Genomic DNA, 10,095 nt, shown 5'->3' on the forward strand with positions numbered 1-10,095 from the left:
GTCGCTTTATTGAGAAGAAGGCCAGTGGTGGGGTGGAGGCAGGGGACTGGAGGGGAAAGCAGAACGCCTCTTGGGGTGGGAGAGGGGTGGGTGCCTGCTAGCAGCATCACACGTCCGGGTCCCACTGAGGGTTCCCCCCGTCGTAGGCACCAGTCTTGCGCAGCACGATGCCCGGGCTGAAGGCGGTCCCCAGCGGCCAGTGGCGGACCACGTGCCGGTACGACGTGGCCAGGCAGTCAAAGTAGTTAATGTTGAGCTTCCGGGCAATGTACCGGCCCAGGTATTCCATTTGCTGTGTGAGCGGGTAGCGAGTGGCGGTCAGGTCAGCTCTTGCTCGTCCCTCCCCTTGCCAAACCGCACCTCCAGCCATGCCCGTCAGCCCTGGCACCCTCTCTGCCGGCTACCAGCTTGAGGGCCCGGGCCAGGAGCCCGTTGTATACACCATCCATCTGCGAAATGGCCCCATCTTAAGAGCCTAAACAGTGGTCGGCGTCCCGTTGGACCGAGAGGGGAGAGAAGAGTGTCTGCGCCCGCGTTGGGCTGGGTCGGACGCACCTCGTAGCGCTCCGACAGCTGCACCAGCACTAGCGGCTCCAGCTTGTGGCCGCACAGAACCAGCTGGAAGAAGCACCTTCGGTAGGCTAGTAAGGGGCAAGTTGCTCAGCCCCCGGACTCTGGGGAGCGGGGCCAGGGTTCCGGGGGCGGGGCGTGGGCCCGCTTGTCCGCCCCTCCCCACTCCACGTGGCTTCCCGTCCCTTGCGCGCCCTCCCCTAGTCTGCGGCCCTTCCCTCGCATCACCGTCCGAGTTGAGTGCCAGGCGCACGTAGACCAGGTGCATGGGGCCCTGACACACGGTGCGGCCCTGGATGGAGAAGTGGTACACGCCGCGCGCATGGTTCAGCACCAGGCGGCGCCGCGGCAGCGACGAGATCATAAGCCACAGGCCCACGCCCACGCCGTAGGCAGGGAAGCCCCAGGTCTCCTGCTTCTGCACCTGCGGACGCCGAGGAGACTCCCTGAGACGCCGCGGGGCAGGGGGCGGGGCGGGGCCGGGCCCCCGGGGTAGGAAGATCGCGGGGGCGGGCCCAGGAGCTCAGACCTCGCTCACAGGGCCGAAGCTGATGAGCAAGATGCAGACTATGAAGAGCAGCGTCCCCTTCCACAGCGTGTCCAGGTAGTACTCGAGCACGAAGACTGGGGGCGGCGCGGCGAGGACGCGTGAGGACACCGGGCTCCTGCTCGCTGCCCGAGGTGGCAGCGCCAGGGCTCGGGCCCGGAACAGCCCGCCCCACGTAGGGCCCGGGGCCGCGGCCTTGGTCCGGCCTGCGATTCCAGCGCCTAATTGGGCCGCAGCAGGCCGGGCCCGGGGCTATGGCCCCGCCCCCTCGAGTCGGCCCCGCCCCGTCCCGGGCTCTGGGCCGGCCCCGCCCCGCCCTATTCGGATTCCAGTCCCGCCCCGCGTCTCCCCCCCCCCGCCCCCGCTTCAGCGTTGGAGTCCCAGTCCCTGACTTCGGTCCGCGCGCACCGTTGGACTGCTGCTGCATGAACGGGTAGAAACTGTTGTTCTTGAGGCGCCTGGCGAGGCTGCGCTCGGTGCAGAAGAGTTCTTGGGCCCAGAGCTGGACGGGCTTACCGCTAGAGGTCGTAGGCAGGCCGGCCTGGGTCGGGTACGGACAGTCAGCTGGGAGGCTCCTGTGTTGCCACTGCCCACTGCTCACAGCTACGCTCATCAGTTCAGTTCAGTTAAGTGGCTCAGTCGTTTCCGACTCTGCGACCCCATGAATTACAGCACTCATACCTGGGAGAATAATGCTTCCAGGGCTGCGGTCAGGAAGGAGCAGGAGCTCTGAGGCGAAGACAGGGTAGCGACACCAGGTGGCGGTCTAGGCTGCGCGGCGCCGCGTTCTAGAAGCTCTGGGCAGTGGGTTCTAGAAGGGACCATTCTGTTGTGGAGCGCGTGAACTTCCCGGCTAGCCCCTGCCCCACTGGAAGCCCCCTATATAGCCTGGCTCACATCACGTGCTCGGATCACGCCTACCGGCCTGAACGATGTGCCATGTCAGGGTCAGTGCCTCCTGGCTGGCAGGTGGGCAGGCGGGATGCAGGGATCCTTGCCCACCCAAAGCTCATGCCCACTCCTCTCACCTCCAGAGCTGGAGCAGCTTCACCTGGGCCTGTACGGCATGTCAGACCGGCTGACTCTAGCCAAGGAAAGCAGCCCTCTGCTCACCCAGAAGGTGTCACAGTCTGTGGGAGCTGGACTTGAGTGGCCAGGGCTTCAGTGAGGACCTGGAGCAGGCCTTAGCTGCCTTCTCAGGCACCCCTGGGGCCTCCCACCTGGCCTGTGCTCCCTCAGGGCTCGGGCCCAGAACAGCCCGCCCACGAAGGACCCGGGGCCGTATGCGGGCTGGTCCAGCCTGCGATTCCAGCGCCAAATCTTGCCGCACCTGGCCAGGCCAGGAGCCCCGCCCCCACCCCAGTCGGATTCCAGTACCCGCCCCGCGTCCCGGCCTTTTAGTCCCCAACTCGGGTCCATCAGCCTTAACAGTGAGACACCCCAGGCCTAAGTTGGAGAGAAATCGGCAGGCAGGTGCCCACAAGGAGCCCATGATTGAGCGTGGTCACCCTCTCTCCATTGCCAGCTCTGTCCTAGTCAGCCTCACATACTATCAGAGGCAGCTCACCTTAGTGCCCTAGGGTGGGCCACACACACAGATGCACTCAGTCCAGGAGTGAGCTGGCAAGGCACAGCCACAGGCAAACTCAGGAACTCTGGGGGCTACCCCCAAGTAGTTCCCGCAGGGACAACCCCTGTCCCCTCACTCTGATCCCAAAGACCCCACAAGAGTTCCAAAAATGGTTTTATTATAACAAATATAATAAACATCCAAAACTGGGAAGAGGCAGAGCAGGGCTGGCTGGCAGAGGGGCCTGGAGCTGCCTAGCTGGGGTAGGGGAGGGTGGTGAGCAGCTGTTCCAGGCACCATTGGACTTCCTCTGGGCCCCTGTAGGCCCGCTTCAGGCCCCGGGGAAGGCAGCGGCAGGACTCCAAGTTGAGGTGCAGCAGACCTGGGCAGCTGTTTATCACAGAGCTGTGGGGGCAGGGCAGGCCACGGCAGGTTAAGCGCCAGCAGGGCTGAACCAGTCGAGGGAGCCCTTGCTGTCCTTGTACCAAAGTTGGCTATGCCCCTATACCCATCAAGGCCCACCCTCAGTACCCTGGGTGTCCCTAAGGCCAAGCCCAAGCAGGGGCTTGGCCAGTATGGACTCCCTTTTCTGACCCCTGGAACTGGCAAGCCATGCAGGATGGGGGCTAAGCTTTACTGGCTCCAAGGAACTAGGGGGTTGCTAACCTGACTGTGCCTGGTGTGACCTGAGTGCCCCTGAGGTTGAGGGAGCACAGGGCCAGGTGGGAGCCCCCAGGGGTGCCTGAGAAGACAGCTAAGGCCTGCTCCAGGTCCTTCTCACTGAAGCCCTGGCCACTCAAGTCCAGCTCCCGCAGACTGTGACACCACTTCTGGGTGAGCAGAGGGCTACCTTCCTTAGCTAGAGTCAGCCGGTCTGACATGCCGTACAGGCCCAGATGAAGCTGCTCCAGTTCTGGAGGTGAGAGGAGTGGGCATGAGCTTTGGGTGGGCAAGGATCCCTGCATCCCACCTGCCCACATGCCACCCAGGAGGCACTGACCCTGACATGGCAGATCATGCAGGCCGGCAGGCGTGATCCGAGCACAGCCACGCAGATCCAGCAAGCGCAGGTGAGGGGAGCCGTGGAGCAGGCGGCCCAGGACCTCGTTGCTCACAAAGTTACAGGTGGAGCTAGCAAGGCAGAGCTCCTCAAGGCTGGGGAAACCTGGGCCAGGAGTCATCGCTCGCCTGGAAGGCTTGGGTAGCCACATCAGGTTCAACAGCCGCAGCACCTGGGAGCGAGGCCCAGGCTGCAGATGGGGAGGGGGGTGACAGGTGCAAGAGGTGGGGCGTCAGGTACCTGCAGCTGGGGGCAGCCTTTCTGCAGGGCCTCGACAGGCAGCTGGAGGGGGATGATGTTATGGTTGAGGCCAGTGCTCACCTCCAGGACCTGGAGCTGTGGGCAGCAGCTGCCCTGTAGAGGTGGGGAGAACACGAGATCGGGTGTCTGGCAGTCTCTGGCTTGGCACCCAGCTCTGCTTCTGGCTGTCACCAACCTACCAGCAGTGCACCCAAGATGGCTGTTGTCTGGGAGTTGTAGGTCAGCCACAGCTTCCTCATCCGGGATCCAGCTTCCTCCAAGAAGCTTACCACAGCCGTAGACTCCACCTAGGGACCCAGCACAGGGGTACCTGCCACCTCAGCCCAGGCTTCCTTGGGACCCCTCGGGACACAGGGCTCACCATTGAGTGCTGTATGTCCAGGCTGTGGAGCTGAGGGCAGGCTTTGGCTAGCATGATCAGAGCGTCAGGGGTCACACCATGACAGTCAGAAAGCTTGAGGAAGGTGAGCCAAGGACAGGACTCGCTAACCAGCTGTGGAAGACAGAGGGCCAGCTGGGGGTTGGAGAAGGTTAAGGGGAAGAGACCAATGGCTGGTGCCAATGCCACTTCACTGTCTCAGCAATGAGCTCCTTTCTGGCCATGCCAGGCCTACCCGGGTGCTCCCACTTCTCACTCCTCCCTCCTGGAGAAGATGCCAGGAAAAGAAAACCAAGCAGGCATCTTCATGGGGCATCACTGGGACCCCCACGGCACCTGACTCACTCCCTGGAAGTACTGGGCAACCCCAGAGTGTCATGGCTGGTGTGCAGGGCAGCCTCACGCTCTCACCTTCAACACAGGGTGTATCTGGAACTTCCAGTGGATGAGAGTCAGCCTCCGGAGCTGTGAGAGCCTGGGCCGACAGCAGAGGCAGAGCTGCAGGCTGTTTCCTTGCTTCCCTTCTGCCAGCGTTCTCCCCGCCCATCCCCTTGGTGCAGGGATGCAGAAAGGGCTTTCACACAACACAAAAGTGATGTGAGGGAGTAAGAAAAAGAATTCCTCACCGATTGGGCATAAGCCACTCCAGGGAAGAAAGGAGCTTCTTCTCAGCCTTGGCCCCACTCTTGGCGGGGCGGCCAGCCAGCGGGGGAGACAGGGTCAAGGTGTGCCAGAGTGCAGGCTGGGAGGCGGCCTCGTTCCAGCGGCGGCACACGCGCGCAGCCCTGGGAGAAAGGATCTGCTGAGGGGCCGGGCCTTCTGTGGCCGACGCTCGCCCTCATTGGCTGCCGCTATGGGTTTCCCTAAGAGGGACCTGCCCCCCCCAACTCTCACAGCGCCGCGGTCAGTTCAAAGTGTGGCCCGGGGGGTTCCAACTAGACCCTGAGAGACTACTGCCGTGGATACATGTGTGGGCGCTCGGGCCCTCGAGACGTGCCTATTCGGTCGGCCTGAGCTACGGCTCTGCGCGCAAAGGGTCTAGGGTACCTGCCGAGAAAGGGTATAGGCCCATCCGCCGCCACCAGCAACCCGAAAATCTGCAGCAGGATTTCCAGGGGAACACGGTCGCCCCAGCCTGGGTCGGGCTCCTGCAGCGGCGTGGGCGCGGGCGTGGTCCTGGGCTTGGCCTCCGCCGTGCGGGACCCCGGGGACCGCAGCCGTTGAGCTCGGCGGGCGGCACGCCTCTGCGAGCGGGGGCGGGCGGGCCCCGGGCCTGGCAGCACCAGCAACATGCTGTCCGACTGCAGCAGGTGGTACCCTGAGCCGCTCGGTGCAAGTCGATCCCACCACCAGTCTTCCGCCGAGCGGGTCCGCGCCGCGGCCGGGTGCTCGACCCGGACTCTGCGCCGGGCCCCGAGGGCCCGTGCTGCAGCCCCTGAAGCCATAACCGCCCGCCAGGCTCCAGATTCCGCCCTGGGGCGGAAGGGGCGGGACCTGGGGCGGAAGGGCGGGGCCGGGGCGGGGCCGGGACTTTGGGCTGGCCCCTCGCTAGGGCTCACACCTAACTTCCGGGGCGGGGCTTCCGGCGCTGAGTCCGGGCGGGTGAGTTGCAGCTCTCGCTCCGGCTCAGCTGCGTCTTAGCCTTACTGTGGTGGCCCGGGGCGGAGGAGGCGCTCTGTGGCTGGACTGACGGCCGCCGGGCCTGGCAGCGCGCAGGTTCGGGACCGGGAGGCGCGGGACCTGGGCGTACCTGTCGGCACTCCGCCGCACCCCGACGTAGGGCAGGGCGGTGCCCGCCACGGTCACACGGCTAGCCCCGACTCGGCTCCGACTGTCCCGCGGCTCGCAGAAGCCGCAGCGGTGCGCGGCGCCCTGTCCCGGAGTCCTTGTTCCCTGTCCGTAGGCGCGAATGTGGTAGCGGCGGTCTCGGCCACTCAGACCCGAAGGTCATCTCCCTCTTTACGCATTCTGCCGTGGACTTCGGCGCTTCCCGCTACTCTGTCTGCCTGTGGGGTATGTGTATCCTGGTGTCGTGTCCCAGGTTTGCTTGGCCCCTCCTACCTCCCATACCCCACCCCTGGCTCCACACTCAGTATCCCTGGTCTTGGCCGCCTGGTCCTCTCCTTACTCCGGTTTTGTGTTTTTCTGTTGTAATTCTGCATGCGAGTATGTTCCCATCAAGCCAGACCAGATTTTCATTTCCCAGAGTCGAAGCATCTTTTTTGGACCTAGGTGGGGAAAAGAAGAGCTGACTGTGATCTTTGCCCTGTTCTGTAGGCTCCAGCCTTGGCCTGAATGGCAGCACCCCCACTGGGCCGTCTCGTGCTGACCCACCTGCTGGTAGCCCTCTTTGGCATGGGCTCATGGGCTGCAGTCAATGGTATCTGGGTGGAGCTGCCTGTGGTGGTGAAAGACCTACCCGAGGGTGAGTGGGGGGGGCAGGGGGGCAGGGGGGCGGGACTGCAGCTGCTCTCCTTCCCTGGGCGTCCTGCCCCTGACACGGCTGTCTCCTTTCTTTCCTTGCAGGTTGGAGTCTCCCTTCATACCTCTCTGTGCTTGTGGCTCTGGGGAACCTGGGTCTCCTGGTGGTGACCGTGTGGAGGCGGCTGGCCCCGGGCAAGGGCGAGCGAGTCCCCATCCAGGTGGTGCAGGCGCTGAGCGTGGTGGGCACGGCCCTGCTGGCCCCCCTGTGGCCGCAGGTGACCACAGTGGCAGGGCAGGAGCACTCCGTGGCCTTCCTGGCCCTGGCCTTCGTGCTGGCGCTGGCCTGCTGTGCCTCTAACGTCACTTTCCTGCCCTTCCTGAGCCACCTGCCGCTTCCCTTCTTGCGGTCCTTCTTTCTGGGCCAAGGCCTCAGCGCTCTGCTGCCCTGTGTCCTGGCTCTAGTGCAGGGTGTGGGCCGCCTTGAGTGCCCACCAACCCCCACCAATGGCACCCCTGGGGCCCCCGTCGACTTCCCAGAGCGTTTTCCTGCCAGCACCTTCTTTGGGATCTTGTCCAGCCTATTGGTCATTTCAGCTGCCGCCTTTCAGGGTCTCCTGCTGCTGTTGCCATCGCCGCCGTCTGTACCCACGGGCAGCCCAGGGCCTGGCCTGCGGGTGGGAGCCCCAGGAGTGGAGGAGGAGGAGGAAGAGGCCTCGCCCCTGCAGGAACCCCCCAGCCCGGCAGCAGACACCACCCCCAGCCCAGAACCTGTGGCCCCCAGGCTGCTCTCCACCCACGGTGCCTTCCTGCTGGGCCTGCTGGCCGCCACCAACGCTCTGACCAACGGCGTGTTGCCCGCTGTGCAAAGCTACTCCTGCTTGCCTTACGGGCGCCTCACCTACCACTTGGCTGTGGTGCTGGGCAGTGCTGCCAACCCATTCGCCTGCTTTCTAGCTATGGGTGTTCTGTGCAGGTACATAGGGAGCCTTGGACCCTCGGGATGGGATTTAGGGGTGAGGGCCTGGGCCAGGCACAGCCAGCTCTGAGTTTTGACTCACCCTTGGCAGGTCCCTGGCAGGGCTGGGTGGTCTTTCTCTGCTGGGCATGCTCTTTGGGGCCTACCTGATGGCACTGGCAGTCCTGAGCCCCTGCCCACCCATGGTGGGCACCTCCGCAGGGGTGGTCCTTGTGGTGAGTAGTCTGGAGACAGGGCAACAAAAAGGGTGGTCTTCGGGAGGGGTTTGCCTTCGAGTGGGGCGTCTCCGCTCAGCCCGCTACTGTGTCTGCCCTTCCAGGTGGCGTCGTGGGTTCTGTGTCTTGGCGTGTTCTCCTACGTGAAGGTGGCTGCCAGCTCGCTCCTGCATGGTGGGGGCCAGCCAGCATTGCTGGCCGCTGGCGTGGCCATCCAGGTGGGCTCCCTGGTCGGCGCCGTGGCCATGTTCCCTCCCACCAGCATCTACCAAGTGTTCCGCAGTGGGAAGGACTGCGTGGACCCCTGTGGTCCCTAAGCCTAGTGTTGGGGGGGGGACTCTGCTCCCCCCACCTGTCTTCAGGGTGCGGCTGCCACAGAGACTGCCTGCCCACTGCCTGGGGAGGCCCACCTCACATGCGGCCTGCTCACGGACAGTTGCACACTCCACAGGCGAACCTGGCACTGCAGGCAGGTGGGGGACACAGCAGGCTCAGCCAGGGCCCAGCTGGGGACGTGGATTTGGCCCAGGACCTGTGTAGAATTTGTACAATAAAGCATTTTTATTCCATGAGTTGGAGTCAATCCCAGGAACAACTTCTGCTGTGCAGATAGACCTCCTCTGATCCGGAGCCGTAGTCTGACCTATTCAGGAGGGGCTGCCGCTCCCAGGGGTAGTGTCTGGAGATTGCGGGTTCGTGGAACTCTGTCCTCTGCACACAGAGAAGTGCTCAGAGGGACAGAAAATGCCTGCTTCCAGGGCCTGGGGTCTGGGCCAAGGACCCACACAGGTTACAGCAGCCAGAGGCTGTGTGGTAGGCCAGGCCAGCCAGGCACGAGGGCCTGACCACATGGGCTGCCTGCTGGTCACTGGGTCTGTGGCCTGGGTGTGGCAGCGTTTCCCTGCTGCTTTATGGAGGATCCTGGGGGGCATTTACACCAGGGGCTTGTCCAGGTCCCTGCGTGAAAAGAGCTCTGTGAGCGGGACTCAGAAGACTGGGGTGTGAGGGTCCAGCCAATCTTGGGATTTCTCTGCCCAAGGATGTCGCCCCCTCCCCCAAGCCACCTGTTCAGTTTTTAGCTCCTGTGATCAAAGTTGCCGAGCCCCAAGCTGTTTTTCAGGTGGACGTGACAGCAGTTGCCTTCTCTCTGGGCTGCTGGCAGATGGCCCTGGGTCTGTGCAACGCACACTCTGCCCCCAAGGCCCCAGGATGGCTGTCTAGGCCTCTCCTTGTTGGCGTCTGTAGGAAGCCAGGCTGTCCTGAATGGTTGGGCTCCCCTACTCAGGGCTGGCACAGCCTGCAGAGAGCCCCGAGCTGGGAGGGGCTGGGAGAGGGGATTTGGATGGGGGCTGCCGTGGGGCTGAGCCTGGGCTTCCATTGTCTCCTCCGTGCCTCCTGGGCAGGTGGGGAGCAGAGAGAGGCCTGTCAAGGACAGGCTCCCAGCGGAGCCCTGAGCTGTGGTCCAGTGGGACCGGCCTGATACAGAGACCTTGTTCTCACAGACAAGGCACCCGCTTCCACAGGGGGCCCTGAGGCCCAGGGTGTGGACTCTGGGGGCAGTGGTGCCTGCCTTGCCACCCAGCCCCCTCCGGATGCTCGCTCTTAACTTCAGAGGCCGGTTGTCCCTGACTCGGGGAGCACGTGGGCTTCTCAAGGCCTTCCTCCCGGCCTTGGCTGGACCAGCTGAGCAGGAGGAACTTCCCGGTGGGAGGGAAGGATTTCCAGGCCTTGACCCTCCAACAAGCGTTCAGTTGGGCCACGCTCCCAAGGGGCTCAGACGGCCCAGCCCCGAAGATGGGCCCTAGTGGTGCTAACCACCGGGCCACCTGACCTGACGGGACTGGGAGCAGCAGCAGCTTGACTTGCCTCTTGCATTTGGGAAGCAAGGTGACAGGCAGCTGTGAGTTAGAGACACTGCCTTTGGTTGCAGCGAGCAGAGGCCGAGGGCATGAAATGGGTGGTGTATCCCTCCCCGCACCCCCTGACACTGCCCTTGTTCCTCCCTTGCCCACCCTGGGACAGCTCCCAGTTCCTTCCTGCTCCCCTCCCCTCGTGTTGGGAGTCCAGGGAGTCTTTGCCTGCCTGTGTGTCTG

General features: G+C 64.0%; 3 protein-coding genes across 8 annotated transcripts; 1 reads left to right on the forward strand and 2 right to left on the reverse strand.

Annotated features, from left to right (window-relative positions):
* CATSPERQ (catsper channel auxiliary subunit theta) lies at positions 1-1,876 on the reverse strand. 3 transcript variants are annotated; one of them, XM_055432349.2, is made up of 5 exons: positions 1,526-1,876; positions 1,100-1,194; positions 799-994; positions 556-641; positions 1-292 (listed from the first exon to the last, which is right to left on the reverse strand). In XM_055432349.2, the coding sequence occupies exons 1-5, from the start codon at positions 1,728-1,730 to the stop codon at positions 107-109; spliced, it is 768 nt and encodes a 255-aa protein (XP_055288324.2). In that variant the 5' UTR covers positions 1,731-1,876; the 3' UTR covers positions 1-106. The 3 variants fall into 3 exon arrangements, with proteins under 3 accessions (XP_055288324.2, XP_088700657.1, XP_088700655.1); XM_088844531.1 differs by lacking the exon at positions 556-641 and having other exon boundaries at positions 1,100-1,876; XM_088844529.1 differs by lacking the exon at positions 556-641 and having other exon boundaries at positions 799-1,876.
* A 972-nt stretch (positions 1,877-2,848) lies between these two features.
* Positions 2,849-5,878, reverse strand: FBXL6 (F-box and leucine rich repeat protein 6). Of its 4 annotated transcripts, none has more exons than XM_055432258.2 (9): positions 5,435-5,878; positions 5,014-5,172; positions 4,799-4,862; positions 4,370-4,501; positions 4,188-4,295; positions 4,069-4,101; positions 3,688-3,919; positions 3,354-3,600; positions 2,849-3,092 (listed from the first exon to the last, which is right to left on the reverse strand). In XM_055432258.2, exons 1-9 carry the CDS (start codon positions 5,830-5,832, stop codon positions 2,942-2,944), a joined length of 1,524 nt encoding a protein of 507 aa, XP_055288233.1. In that variant the 5' UTR covers positions 5,833-5,878; the 3' UTR covers positions 2,849-2,941. The 4 variants fall into 4 exon arrangements, with proteins under 4 accessions (XP_055288233.1, XP_055288232.1, XP_055288231.1 ...); XM_055432257.2 differs by having other exon boundaries at positions 3,688-3,937; XM_055432256.2 differs by having other exon boundaries at positions 3,688-3,883; positions 3,988-4,101.
* An 89-nt stretch (positions 5,879-5,967) lies between these two features.
* SLC52A2 (solute carrier family 52 member 2) lies at positions 5,968-8,458 on the forward strand. Its single transcript, XM_055432290.2, has 5 exons — positions 5,968-6,400; positions 6,665-6,812; positions 6,914-7,784; positions 7,879-8,002; positions 8,107-8,458. The coding sequence occupies exons 2-5, from the start codon at positions 6,683-6,685 to the stop codon at positions 8,317-8,319; spliced, it is 1,338 nt and encodes a 445-aa protein (XP_055288265.1). The 5' UTR covers positions 5,968-6,400; positions 6,665-6,682; the 3' UTR covers positions 8,320-8,458.
* The last annotated feature ends 1,637 nt before the right edge of the window (positions 8,459-10,095 follow it).

Source organism: Moschus berezovskii, chromosome 16, assembly GCF_049115385.1.
Source record: "Moschus berezovskii isolate FMDL1 chromosome 16, NW_MosBer_1.0, whole genome shotgun sequence".
NCBI lineage: Eukaryota > Metazoa > Chordata > Mammalia > Artiodactyla > Moschidae > Moschus > Moschus berezovskii.